Source organism: Notolepis coatsorum (genome assembly GCF_963971535.1).
Source record: "Notolepis coatsorum genome assembly, chromosome: 5".
In the NCBI taxonomy this organism is placed as follows: domain Eukaryota; kingdom Metazoa; phylum Chordata; class Actinopteri; order Aulopiformes; family Paralepididae; genus Notolepis; species Notolepis coatsorum.
This window is the reverse complement of record NC_140169.1, coordinates 150,742,910-150,757,870: the sequence shown is the minus strand read 5'-3', so window position 1 is coordinate 150,757,870 and position 14,961 is coordinate 150,742,910. Positions and strand designations below refer to the sequence as shown.

General features: G+C 47.5%; 1 protein-coding gene across 2 annotated transcripts in view; it reads right to left on the bottom strand.

Moving 5' to 3' along the window:
• Positions 1 to 14,961, bottom strand: part of LOC311229007 (dedicator of cytokinesis protein 9-like) — a 502,654-nt gene that overhangs the window by 63,066 nt on the left and 424,627 nt on the right. For both annotated transcript variants that reach the window (XM_084314997.1, XM_084314998.1), the window contains exons 37-38: positions 14,699 to 14,746; positions 4,530 to 4,669 (exon numbers count right to left, since the gene is read on the bottom strand). In XM_084314997.1, coding sequence (XP_084171123.1) covers positions 4,530 to 4,669; positions 14,699 to 14,746 — 188 coding nt within the window. The remainder of the gene's footprint in view (positions 1 to 4,529; positions 4,670 to 14,698; positions 14,747 to 14,961) is intronic.

The window sequence follows — 14,961 nt, the reverse complement described above, 5'->3', positions numbered from 1 at the left end:
TATTTACGTGAAGCATGGAGCACTTGGAGCAGGCAGAGCAGAGCAGTGGTGTCAGCAGCGCCCCCACCCAACAGCTGAATTGCCAATGGCTGAATTGGAGTACTGCACCCTGCCAAGCCATGCTTCACGTAAATATATCAGCAGCCAGCTCGCGCTGACAGCAGGATGTCATTATTAGACCGGCTGCTTGGTGAGATTGTTTCGTTCATCGCATAGGCTATATAATTTTAGCCTATTTTAATACAATTCAAATAATCTAATTGTGTTTAGAGGGAATTATTTTCACCGGACATTATGACCGGAGAGATTAAATATGTCGGACTTCAACAGATTTTGCCAGTCAAATACCGGTAATTACCGGCTAACGGAAACGCTGGTCCAGAGAATTGATGCATTTTGTGAGCAACCCATTTGCCAATGTAGCTGCTATTTCCACAAAAGGACAAGAGTTCCTTGCATCACTTCACATTGATGAAGGTCTCCTGCAACATGAAATAATTGACATGCAAGCATCATCTGCTCTGAAGCAGGCACTTGAGAATGAATCCACCACAACATTTTGGATAAAGTGTATTCATGTCAAGACATTCCCCAAAATAAAAACGCTGGCAATATCTGTGCTAACAATGTTTGGCTCAACATACACCTGTGAATCCAGTTTCTCTCACATGAATGCCATTAAAACAAGCAACGTGCCTCCTTGACAAATGAGCATTTGCATCACTGTTTGCGGGTAGCCCTCACTTCCTATGAACCCTCTTTCTCTGCCATTGCCCAGTCAAAGAAGTGCAATCGCTCTTATTAGATGTGTGTATGTAGGCTAGGCCTGTCTGCCCCCCACCCCCCTGATGTTTGAGAGTTAAGAGTGGACAATAAGTGCTAATAAGATGCTGTGATTTGCTGTTGTTGCACAGACATGAAGCACTTTTTCATAAGCTCAGCTGCACTATAAATGTGTTTTTTTGTTCAAGTGTTGATGTTAGAATGTTCAGATGCACATCATGCACTTGTTTGTTTTTTATTTTATTTTTATATTGAAATGTTGAAGAGGAGATGTTGCAGTTGTTGCACAGTCATAAATGAAGCACTTTCTGCAGGAGATGTTGCAGATGTGGCACATAAATGAAGCACTTTTTTTGAAAAGTATACTACTTTTGCAATGTAGTTAAATAAAAGTTGTGAAAATGTGGTTGCGTGTTGTGTCAAGTGTACATATATTCATAGCACGGGGAGGCGCCATGGCAGTCCGGCCCCTGGCCCCTTGGGTTTCTGACAATGTGGCCCCCTGAACAATTTAGTTGAATAGCCCTGGCATAAGCTAATACAATGCCCGCTACCCACAAAATGTGAACAGGATTTACAACAAAACACAAGTCGCATGTGTGTGAATCCTACACCCGTTGACTATGTCGTACATAGCAAAAAACGCTGACCGAGAGTAACGGCTAGTTACTGCAACTAAACAACACAGCATTGTGAGACACATATACTTAGTTCAAGCAATGGAATAACACCAGTTTCTACCTGCATGTGGAGCATCAAGCTAATAGAACCTATTACTGAGTGTATGTTGCAGACCTTGCTTAACCTCGTAACACAACACGACTCATCTCACAACGTAAAAGTGCAGATTCATATATACACAACCCCACCATATGAATTGTTGAAGAAACACACAGTTTGTTCGGCCAAAACACAGTCCCCCTTATGTCGGGGAACTTTTTTATTTATGTTTTTTAAGGCACAAAATCATAGAGGGGCCGGGGAGGGTGTAAAAGAGAGGGGATACAGAGGGGAAAAGTCACTCAGCGGCGTCTGCCACCTCGCGCCGCTCGAGTCTTGCCACCCCGAGGAGCCCCGGAGGGACGGTAGGTTACTGTCTGCTGGACACAACGTTCCCTACCGTCTCCTCCGGTCGTGGATGGGCCGGCGGTGGCAGAAGCGCCGTCTCTTCTCCTGGCCCTCTTGGAAGGGCCAGCAGCGGCGGCGGAGGCAGTGGTAGCGGCGACGGAGACGGCTCGACGTCGCGGAAGCCTTCTGACTCCACCGGCAAAGACGGGAGGCGGAAAATGGGGTTGGAGGATGGATCTCTCCTCTGCCATCTCTCTGCATGTCGAGGTCATCAACCGCAGGGCCTTCCCGAACAGACCAGCGTCGGAGAGGGCGGCCGTCAGAAGAGGGGCTCTCTTCTTCTCTGGCACACGGGCCTGCTCCAGCCAAAGATGACGCTGGCCCAGGGTGGCCAGGGCACGCACTTTCCACATGGCTATGGCCAGCACCTGGGAAAGGTGCAGGACAGCTCCTGCAGCCTGGGTGATCTGATCTCATTTTACCTCGTTCAGATCCGTGCCGCCCGTCATGATCCCCGATACAAATCTAGCCAGGTGGGCGATGTTGGACGCCGCAGCCAGCGATTGTGTACCAGCGATGAATGACTGGTCACCCCAATAAGCCAATCGCCTAGCCGATTTCCCCTGGAGGACCGGCTTGCATAGGGGTTCCCACACCATATCCGGACAGAGGAGAGCGGCCATCGGACTGTCAAGCCGAGGCACGCCCTCCCCCATACCTTTGACTAACCCCGACACCCGCGTAACTGGTACGTAGGTGGGAGTTAGTCCCATGATGTTGGACACCGCCTGACCCCGACGAACATAGGCCCCCATCGAGGGGAAAAATGGGTAGACAACGTCCACCCCTCTCACTGGGCGACGCTGCCAGGGATGACCTATGAGATCATCAGGGACAGGTGCAGGCAATGGCAGCGGCACGCCGTTTGCGGCGGCGGCTACCGCCATGAGGTCGGGAAACAAAGCCCGCAGTTCCCCCTGCGGACTTTCCTCCACCGACCCCGCATCCCTCACATGCAGCAGGCTGCGACTGGTTAAGGAGCCACAGTCTGATGTGGCCGACAGTAGGGCATCCTGCTGATGAGGCCAAGGTGGTTCCTCGACATCCTCGAACAGGGAGCCCCATGGAGCCATTTCTCCCCCCTCCGGGGTCTCCTGAGGAGGGATACTCTCCTCCACGGGACCATCATACAAGAATCCGTCCGCCTCTTCCATGAAGTCCTCAGTTTCCATCGGAAATCCAGAGCCGGACGCATCCTCGCTGGTCTCCAGCAGTTCCCCAAACCCAGGCCGTTCGCGTCTGCACGCTACCATCTTGCGACGTGAATGGGCAGACGCGAAAAGTTTGCGTCGCAAATCCTCTGGCTCCAAGACAACCCCCCGTTCACCAACGGACGATTCCCCGGAACCAGAAGAACCAGAGTCGAGATCAGGCCATCGCCGGAGCGACGGCACCGACTCCTCGGCTCTTCGGAGAGGCAAACTATCCATCGGCTGTCTCCTGGGCTGGGTCGGCAACCATGAAAGTGGCAACAGCCCAGCACCAAAACGCACGACGGAGGCGGGAATGGAGAACCGCTGGTGAAGAGTAGGTCTAGCGGGTCTACTCTCCGCGGAATACATTATGACCCAAACTTTTTCTTTACAACAAATGTGAGAGAAGAAAAAATTTAGCACAATGTAAACTCGTCACAACTCTTTTCAACTAACAACACGTCAAGTGGGGTACTACCGGGCACTTCCTTGTGGTGAAAGCGAGAAGGAGGAGAGCAGGTGACCACACACCTGCTTATGAAGGTAAGCTGATGAGGGGTGTGGTCAGACTAATACTGGTATTAAAGGTACATTTGTGGAATTTATTCAGTGCGCGTGCACGTACGCGAGGGAGTGCATGAGTGATGCCAAGCGGATCCCCTAATGATACAGAACTGCTTTAGTGTCCGCCCGGTTCTGTGTTTGTTGGTTAGCTCAGTTAGCTAGCAGCCTATCAAGACCAGCCATTGGAATACTGTTTTCTAAATTGGGGAGGCTTTTAATCGTCAAGGTAAGAGGATTTTAAGTCATGGTATCCATAAACTTCAATCGGTTCGGATCCTTTGAATGAATGAGAATGTAAACAAACACGGCGTCACGTTGAAATCACTGACTGCGCCCAGAGAGGAGTGGTTAGGCAAAAAAAAATTCCGAGTATATTTGCTTAGAAAACGTAATTGTCGAATTCTATTATTTTTTATTTCTCCACGTGGTAAATACACAGGTCACAACATGTTTACAGGAACGTTTTGGAGTTGTATTTGGAGTGTATTTCGTGACTGTAGGGCACTGTAGGGAACGTCAGGGTACAAGTCTGACCAACTTCCAGTGATGAAGCTAAGCTACGCTAACGGAGCGGCTGTTCCCTAAGCCTAATGCATGCACAGAGACAAAAAAGGTATGTATCTTCTTGTCTAACTCCAGGGAAGATGTTAAATAAGCTAATTTCCCAAAATGTTGGAGTTTTCCTTTAACAACCACAGGAACAGAGCAGGTAACACCTGGCTCAAATAGAATGTTATCCTTTTTGTGGTTTGTTTCAATACACTTGTAGATGCCAGGTGGGTGGAGTTAGCCACATAGGACACTACGGGAGCCAGAAAATGTAGACACTCACAGGTGTTTGAATGTCAGTTTGGAACTTACTGTGGTTAAACGTGTACGAGTTGTTATCCAGGCTGCTCAGCTGCTGTAGGCGGGCGTGCATCATTCCCGCCCTGTTACGGGACACGGGGAGAGTCTGTGACTTCCTCTCATGCGCTATGGGTCCTGCCCCTTCCTGGTTCCTGGAGGAGGAGACGGGAGAGCGTTAGGCAGGGCAGAGGCTGGGTGGTGCAGAGGGCAGAGGTCAGAGCGCAGGGGCGGCGGCTGGGTGGTTGAGAGGTCAGAGGTCCGAGCGCTCGCCTACCGCCGCAGAGACGCGGGTTCAAGTCCCGACAGCGCTACCTCCGGCCTGGTCGGTCGTCCCTACGAACACGATTGTCAGTGTTTTCGCGGGTGAGCCCTGGCCGTTGCAACAGTGCCTCTTACTGGTCGGTCGGGGCGCCCGTTCAGCAGGGAGGGGATCTGGGGGAGATGGCGTGAACCTCTGTGCGCGTTACGCTCTCGCAGTGACCCCCATGTGGTAGTCTACACCCTCCCCTCCCCCTCACGTTACACTCTCCCAGTGACTCCCATGTGGTAGTCTACACCCTCCCCCCGCGTTACTCTCCCAGTGACTCCCATGTGGTAGTCTACACCCTCCCCCCCGCTCTCCCAGTGACTCCCATGTGGTAGTCTACACCCTCCCCCGCGTTATGCTCTCCCAGTGACTCCCATGTGGTAGTCTACACCCTCCCCCCGCGTTACGCTCTCCCAGTGACTCCCATGTGGTAGTCTACACCCTCCCCTCCCATGTGGTAGTCTACACCCTCCCCTCCCATGTGGTAGTCTACACCCTCCCCTCCCATGTGGTAGTCTACACCCTCCCCTCCCATGTGGTAGTCTACACCCTCCCCTCCCCCCGCGAGCGTTGCGCTCTCCCAGTGAAGCCAATAGACCGCCGCAACACTTCCGGTATTCTGAAATCATGGGAGAGAGAGCTGGGGGGAGGGTGTAAATGAATGAATGTGGATGAGAGCCTCGACATTAAGTGGTTGTAGCTACGGCTGTGGGGGTGGGTGAGTTGGGATTGGTCTCTCCGTGTTCAGGAGACTCAGGCGTATATAAAAGCCTATTGGATCATGTCTCCAGCACCCCCACAGCCGTAGCTACAACCACTTAATGTCGAGGCTCTCATCCACATTCATTCATTTTCTCCCCCCGATCTCTCTCTCTCTCTCTCTCTCCCATGAGCTCAATGTAATGCGGAAGTGCTGTGGTCTATGTGTGATAGTCTCTACACACCCTCCCCCGACCCGACAGTAGGGCAGCGCAACGACCAGGAAGGGAATTGGCATTAAGCGGAGTATAGTGGGGGGGATGAGAGAGAAAAGGCTTTAAATGATTTATTGTGGAAAGTGGATCCAACTCAACAGGGAGAGGAGTTGTTCTATTTTAATGCACTTCCATAAAACTGGGTTGAGTATAATAAACTGAGACAAAAGAGTACCGTAGAACCTGCAGCTCTATAGAAATACCCATCTTAAGAAATCATACATGTCATGCTCAAGGGCGGTTCAGTCAATATTTGTGAACATGCAGACAGAGAGAACCCTCAGATTTGCGACGCTACCGCTATACATTTGGGGCCCGTTCAAATGTTTGTGTGAGCTCTTTACACCCAAATGAGTTTGCTGAATTCTGTGTGTTGGTTGATACTAGAATATAAACCTCATTTTTGGGTGTCATAATTCCACATCCCATTTTAGCCAGAGCCACAGAGTCAGAGAGCCCCAGTCATCGTAACGTGGAGCCGCCCCAGATTTCACATCCAATGTTTTTTTCTTTTTCCCGATTTTTTCTTTTTCTAGGGAAGGGAATTGGGTTAATTCAATGTGAGAGTTGTCCTCACTGAACTGCTGTTTCCCTACCAACATGTCTGCAATGATGATGATGATGATGATGATGATGATGATGATGATGTAATGGAATAAAATGAATTGGAAACTTAAGGTAGTAACCAAATCGCAATAGCCTTTTTCAAACATATTGATGTTTGATTTGAGCTTCCCGCTTACTGAATACTTTAGCTTTAAGTTCCAAGCTAAAAAAGTTCCAACTGGACTGGGAAAAAGAAACAAGCTTATTATTTGAAGACAATTTGGACATATTTTGCAAACAGAATCAGATCCACTGTTATCCCGTCTGCTTTCAAGTATGTCACTTTTTCTGCACTAATAAACAAAAGAAAGTCATTAAGAAGAGGGTGTTTTAACACGTGATCATGCAATTCAACACGTGATCATGCAATTCAACACGTGATCATGCAATTTAACACGTGATCATCAAGCAGCAGCAGCAGCGTTAACCCTTTCAGGAGCACCACCTCCCGTGTGAGAATATTGACTAATGATGATGACTGTACAAATGAATAAATATTAGGGATGTCCGATATTATCGGCCGACCGATATTATCGGCCGATATCGGCAGTAAAATGTGATATCGGAAAATATCGGTATCGGTAAAATTTTTTTTTTTTTTTTTTACATTTATTTAACCTTTATTTACCCAGGCAAGCAAGTAAGAACCAATTCTTATTTTATTTATTGTCAAAAGTATGCATGTTGGTTTAATTCAACAACAAGAGATATGTAATGTTAATTTTTACTTTTTTAATTATCATATTTTGCACAGATAATGCTTACATTTAGAAAGCCTTTTGAATGCATCCTGTGAAATTATTAATTACCTGAAATTATTCAGTTTTTTTGGGGGGAAACCCTGCATATATCGGTATCGGTTGATATCGGTATCGGTATCGGTATCGAAATTAAGAGTTGGACAATATCGGAATATCGGTATCGGTAAAAAAGCCAATATCGAGCATCCCTAATAAATATATATATATATATTTATTCATTCGTACAGTATATATATATATATATATATATATAATAGTAATAATTATAATAATTAATAATGCTGCATACTGAATATCTATCCACATCTGTCTGTACATACCTGCAACCCTCGTTACATATCTGTAGATACTATATCTATATCTGTACATATCTCTTACCTACTCTTACTAGTTACACTGCTGGCCAGTATGACTTACTACCATACTGTCTTTATACCTGTATCACTGTACATATTAATATTCTACAACTCTGTACATACATCTGATTAGCACTATTACTCAGTAGTTTCAAGTTTCTTTATTAGTTGTCATACAGAAATACAGAATACTTTTGCATGAAATGCTTCTTTCTGTTTTGCTCCTGAGAGTGTGCTAGATAAAAATAACAAGATAGTATAAAATAGTATAATATAAGTATAAAATAGAAAGTCAAGTACGTAAACAAAACAAAATGTTCAATATACATATACAGTATATGTACAGTATATGTACAGTCTATACTTCTGTACAGTCTATACAGTCAGCTACTATACGGGCCTGGTCTACAAGATACACTACACGACCAAGATACCCATGTACATGTCAAAATACTTCCCAAAGGTCAGTGAATACCACGATCACAACACCAGAGGGAGCTCCACAAATCATGTTAAACCCAGATTCGGCTCAAACAAGGGACTAAACACGTTTCGCAATTATGCCACATCAATGTGGAACGCCCTACCCAAAACTGTAAAGGAATGTGAATCACTACCCACTTTCAAAACCACTCTCAAGGGACACCTACGGGAGACTGCAATTCGAAACTGGCCCCTGTAAATGTCCTAACCCAACCCCCTCCAATGTACAGTAATTTACCTAGTATGGTTGTCAATATTCCAATGTACAATTGTGCTTGTTTGTACAGTGTGTGTCCCCCCCCCCCAATGTACAGTTTTGCTTGTTTATACAGTGTTTCTCTCCCCCCCCCCAACCACCTCTAATGTAAATTACCCTAGTATGGTTGTCAATATCCCAATGTACCCAACCCCCCCCACACAACCCCACCCAACCTCCTCCAATGTACAGTTTCTACGTCAAATGTATATACTCCCTTTTCTTGACTCTTTTTGTATCACAAACAGTACTGTATTTGCAAATCTGGTATGTCATAAATGTATAGATGTAGCAGTACTGTCTATCTGTATGTCGTGTATGTCATATATGTCCTGATGAATTGAAAATGGGGGACCCTGATGTAAACAAGACGAAAGTCTTTCTCTGGTCTGCATCCCCTTAACAATTGTGTGTATTGAGCTGTACTGTATTGTACCCATTCTGCAATCTGTTAATAAAGTTTTCAATCAATCAATCAATCAATCATACAGTATAGTGTAGAATGGTGAGGTATAGCTTAGCTTGTGGTGCCACCTTGTGGTGGTGAGGTGCAATGAGGTGCATGGGATTGATGCCAAATATATAAATATATAATATAAAGTATAAATATAAAGTGTGTGTTAGTGTCTAAAGTGGGTAAAGTGGGTGCTACAGTGAGTTGTTTATTTAAAGTGAGTGTGTGCGTGTGGATGTGTGTGCTGTGGGTGTATTTGATGGTTTGTTACATAGTGTTATTGTTCATTGAGCATCCTGATGGCCTGGGGATAGAAGCTCCTTCTGAGTCTCTCTGTGCTTGCCATGAGACTCCCGTATCGCTTGCCTGAGTGGTATTAATATATATTATACACCCAGTTTAATCTCCTGTACATTGTATATTACTGTTGCACTTTACTGTTACATTTGCACTCTGGTTGGACACCAAACCTATTTTCATTGTACTGTACTTGTACTGTATGATGACAATACATTTGAATCTAATCTAATGGAATCCTATGGAGTTCTAGAATTTGAAGAAAAAAAAACATTTAAAAAGACGTGCACCTGAAAGGGTTCTGTATCGTTAGTGGCTTAGCTTGGCATCACACTGCACTATCTCGCGTACGTGCATGCGTACTGAATAAACCACAAATGTACCTCTAATACCAGTATTAGTCTGACCACACCCCTCATCAGCTTACCTTCATAAGCAGGTGTGTGGTCACCTGCTCTCCTCCTTCTCGCTTTCACCACAAGGAAGTGCCTCGGTAGTACCCCACTTGACGTGTCGTTGATAGTTGAAAAGAGTTGTGACTAGGTTTACATTGTGCCTAACCTTTTTCTTCTCTCACTTGTTTATATAAGAAAAAGGTTTGGGTCATAATGTATTCCGCGGAGAGTAGACCCGCTAGACCTACTCTTCACCACCGATTCTCCATTCCCGCCTCCGTCGTGCGTTCCGGTGCTGGGCTGTTGCCACTCTCGTGGTTGCCGACCCGGCCCGGGAGACTGCCGGTGGATAGTTTTTCTCACCGACGAGCCGAGGGTTCGGTGCCGTCGCTCCGGCGATGGCCTGATCTCGACTCTGGTTCCTCTGTTTCTGGGGAATCGCCCGTTGATGAACGGGGGATTGTCTTAGAGCCAGAGGATTTGCGACGAAAACTTTTTGCGTCTGCTCGCTCACGTCGTAACATGGTGGCGTGCAGACGCGAACGGCCTGGGTATTCTACCGACTCCTGTTATGACAGGATCCGGTGGGTTTTCCCCGCCCGTTATAGCGTTGTTGCTATGGCGACGCCTTCCATGAGCTGGTGTCGTAAAGATGTCGAGGTTAGAGCGCAGGACTTAACCTGCTGCGCTCGTTTTTGTGTCAAACTTGAGTCTGTTGGTCACGTGTCTCACAGTTTACATATCTTTTTCTTGACCGTGGTCTCATGTGGGAAGGTGTTTCTGGGGGAATCTGGTCTTACACTCTGATTAAAAAGAGTGACTGGATTAAAATCATGTGAAACACAGGGTTTTTTACTCCCAGCTGTGCAGTTAGGTCATACATGTGATGCCTTTTCTTTATTTTATAAAGAGTTGAATGTGTCTTGATGGATATGAAATGAGGGTCCCTGATGGAACAAGACTAACGTCTTCTCAGGTCTGCCTCCCCTTATCTTTTTGTATGTATTCCTGTACTGCAGTCTGTTGGGTATATTTTTTCATTCATTCATTCATGGAGTTGATGCATCTCGCCCCTCTTGTCGTTTCCCTGGGCGTCTTGGGGATTCAATATGGTGGTCTAAACGGCCTATTGTTGATGTGGGTATGTCCAAACGCACACATAGTGCTAGCTCAGGATGTGCTTTAGCCGTTGCTGACTGGCGCGCCTCGTTTGCTTTGGTAAAACAGCGTTTTTATGGAGCAATTGGGATGGGGGTTTTTCCTCTTCCGACATCCTGTGTGTTGTCGATGGGTTCCCGTTCATGTCAGGGGATGATGACGGAATGGGTCTGGGCATATGGGAAGGGTCTCACGCCCTAGGGGTGGGCCGCCGGACGCGGTTCATACCGACACGTCTGGGTGGCGCCTTCTTTTTATGTTGGGATCAGACGCGCATATCTGCCCCTTCTCCTGGGGTTGGCAGGTCGGCGTGATTAGGGCACGGGACTGGTTCTGGTCGCGCTGGTCCAGATCAGTGCACCCGTTGTCCGCTGGGGATGCAGATCTGCTGTTCTGGTACCCTGAGGGACTTAGGGTTTTTTCAGGGGGGAAAAATGCTAGGTCGATCCGGGTGTCACAGGGTTGTGCGTTATGGGACCCCTTGTTTGGTGTATTCTGCACTGTCATAGTGGCTTATGGCCGTGCCGACCTGTACGCATCCGATCTCGTCGGATCTCGGCTGCTGTGCGGGTTGGTCTTGGTTGGTACTTGGTTGGGTGACCTCCTGGGAATACCGAGTGCGGGGTGCTGGGGGCTGGTCTTCCATATTACGCTCTTCTCTTGCGTTTTGGCGCTGAGGAGCCTGTTGGGTGGGGTTAACCTCCTTTGGGATCCTGTGCTCCCCGTATCGCCGGGCCCGGTCCGGGGTGATGCCCGTTGACCTGTAGGCCCGGGATAGCCCTGTTGGGAACCGGAACGCGGGCTGCGGCGGTGCCGCAGGTGCGTTTCGGGGTTTTTTCCTGAGGGGTTATAGGACCAACCATTACATGGGGTAACGCCTGGGTGGTTGGTTCTCTGGTGTGTTGCTGCAGTGTCAACTCCCGGTTCTCCGGTTGAGGGTGCCCCTGCACGTTCATGACGTCTGCCGATCGTATGGGCTTTTCTGTGGGCAGCTGTCAGGGGCCGTGTGGTCTACGGATCCCGCTTCTGACGTGCTGTTGAAAGCTTGGTTATGCGACAACGCCAGCATACGACCCTTCCGCCGGGGCGGCTGTTTCGGCTGTCCTTTCTGGCGCCTGCCTCGTCCGCAGTTTTTTCCAGGCTTGGGTTGACGACCTGTTGCCTGGTCTTCCCCGGTGCACTGCCTGTTTCCGTTGGTTAACTCTTGTATGTTATGACCATGCTGTCTGCCTGTTGCAGGGCTTGTGTTCCAGGCGGTGTGCTGTTGGGGGGGACAGGGCCCGCTCGGCTGAGGGGCCTTTGTCCGAATACGCTGGCGATGTGAGGGGCGGGGTCACTAGGTGGCCCCCTGGTGGGGTCTTGATGCTGGCATCATGGACTTCTCCGGGCCCCCATTCCAGGGAGTCCAGTCCTTTTGGTGGGTCTGGGTCTTCCTTCGCGCTCCGCTGCTACGGCCTTGCCACGGGGTTGGGTTTGCCCTTGACCCCGTGATTCTGGGGGCAGTAACGAGGTTGTTCCTCCGTTCGTTCCCGGGTGGCATGCGGGTTGTGCGTGTGTGTAGTCGTGGGGTCAAGCCACGGTCTGCTCACCCTGTGCGTTAAGTTGCTTGAGTGCCTCTTCGCACGGTCGGGTCCGTCGCCTTCCCGTGAAGCCTCTAATAGGGGGGATACCCTCCATTAGGGGGGGTCGGGGGGGCTCGGCCCTCCCTGTTCTGATGGTTTTGGGGGGCTGTCAGCGGGGTGTATTTGTCAGCCAGTGGCTCCGCTTGGCCTCCCTTGTGCAGTGTGATGCCAAGCTAAGCCACTAACGATACAGAACGTTAGGTTATGACTATAACCAAGTTCTGTTAGTTAGGGGCGATGCTTGGCATCAGACGGCCGCTGCAGCCCTTGACCTCACCTTGTGGTGAAAGCTTGGGAAGGAGGAGAGCAGGTGACCACACACCTGCTTATGAAGGTAAGCTGATGAGGGGTGTGGTCAGACTAATACTGGTATTAGAGGTACATTTGTGGTTTATTCAGTACGCGTGCACGTATGCGAGATAGTGCAGTGTGATGCCAAGCATCGCCCCTAACTAACAGAACTTGGTTATAGTCATAACCTAACGTTAAAACAGGTGGGGTGGGTGGGGTGACGTGAGGATCAAACAAAACAACACACACACACACACTGTTGCCGGGCAGGAAAAGAGAGCAGTTGTGTGAAAGCGGCTGCCAATTCCTACAGGCGTGAAGATGCAGAGAAGAAGAACATGCTCAGTGAGAGAGAGAGAGTTTAGTCCAGGTTTCTTACCCAAGCAGGAGAAGGCAGGAGCCAGGTTTTATTTCACTATGTTAAAACTCGCCAGCATTTAAAGTGGATAAAGATACAGACAAGAGCGGTGGGGGGAGGGGGGGTTAGAGAGAGAGAGTGGACACCCAGAGCCCTCGGTGAGAGGACGACAGAGCGCCCCACAGTGGAGAAAGTGTGCATGTGCGGTTATCTCCACAGTCAAACAGCATCGGACACACTACCAAACGGTTAACCCTTTCACTGCGACAATACACAGAAGGTTAACCCTTTCACTGCCACACAACAGCAGGTTAACCCTTTCACTGCCACACAACAGCAGGTTAACCCTTTCACTGCCACACAACAGCAGGTTAACCCGGTTACCGTCGGTAGTGTGATAGTAAAGGGTTAACCTTCTGTCGTGTGGCAGTGAAAGGGTTAAGACCTAGTTGACGTGCCAGGTGTTCACAAGAGGCTATCGCTGTTTCAGACTATCCTATCAGAGCAAATCATACACATTAGACAGTCCTATCACACGACACGTTAATCGTTATGGTTTACGAGGGCTGAATGGATTTGAACGACCAGTAAGCTCATTTTCATTGATTGGTACAGTATGATGTTGAACCCTTTAAAAGCAGCTACAAGGACGATTTTCTTTTTACGTCAATATGTCATCATAAATTAAATGTCCGTGGATTACTGCAGAAACATGGTGCGATCGATAGAGACTGAAAGACAATGACTGCGACCGCCATGAGTCCATCAATATCTGTCTAGAACTGCCCTATACTGTAATCATAACTACATACCTCATACTACAGTGAGTCTTCTACCCTTATAACTCTGTATGATAGCATGTACAATAGTTTTGTATATACCATACAGTATATCTATATCTGTACATATCCCTTACCTACTCTTACTAGTTACGCTGCTGGCCAGTATGACTTACTACCATAGTGTCTTTATACCTGTATCACTGTACATATTAATACAAATGTATATATTTTATACCCAGTTTAATCACCTGTATATTGCTGTTGCACTTTACTTTATTTGCACTCTGGTTGGATGCCAAACTTATTTTTGTTGTCCTGTACTGCTGCATGACAATACATTTTAATCTAATCTAATCCTCTATTTTCTATTCATATGGTCTGTGTGTCCGGCCTGGATCATTACGGCGCAAAGGAAGCCTTTCCAAACAGAGCTTTATCAACAGAAATAACTTCATGTCCAGCGTTCGCGAGGCTTCTCCGCTGTGAGGCGCAAGCTAACGGCAACACAGGAAGCGGCGGGGTTCATGGGAAATGTGGTCTCATCATGAGAATTAGGCTAATAATTGTTTCAGCAATGATGTCATTTGTTTACTTTTATATGGACGAAGGAATCACAACCAATAGGACGATGATATATTCTGTTGAAAAGTCTCCTTGTAGCTGCTTTAAGATCTAATAATACGATTTAGATTCTTCCAATAGGCCTCCATTCAAGGTCTTTAGCATTTGTATATTAATAATGATATGCTGCCACCAAAACAACATCACTCTAAACTACAGCATATCATCTATCTAAGAATACGCATTATTAAAGTTTAAATCCTTTAAAGCCCCAATCCATGTTTTTTGACCATATCAATGTGGGGTATATTCAGTTTTATCTGTAGATGCCATGGAAAATACACTGTTGTCTCGGGTTAGCCCCTGAATCGAGAGCTCAGTCAATCAACTAGAGAACAAAACAAAACATCTTTCTCATTTCTTAATTAGTTTTACGTTTGGATCACTGATCGGGCCTTTAAACTGACCATCATTCAGACACCATGAAACAACAACACAACAACAACAACAACAACATTACCTGGCGATGTATCTCTTCCCCATGTATCTGAACTGATGGAGACACACCCTGCGGGGAAAGAGGGTCAAGGGTCACTGTGGGCATCCTGGTGGCTCAACTGTTTTCTTTAAAGCTGCAGTAGGCAACTTCTGAGAAATTAGCAAGAGTGAGTTCGCCTGCCCAGAAAAAGATTTTCTGAACTGGAAAAAGAAAAAAGATACACAGAACTGATTGGCTGTGATAAAGTGGTATCAGACGCCCCCCGGTGGACATAATAACAATAA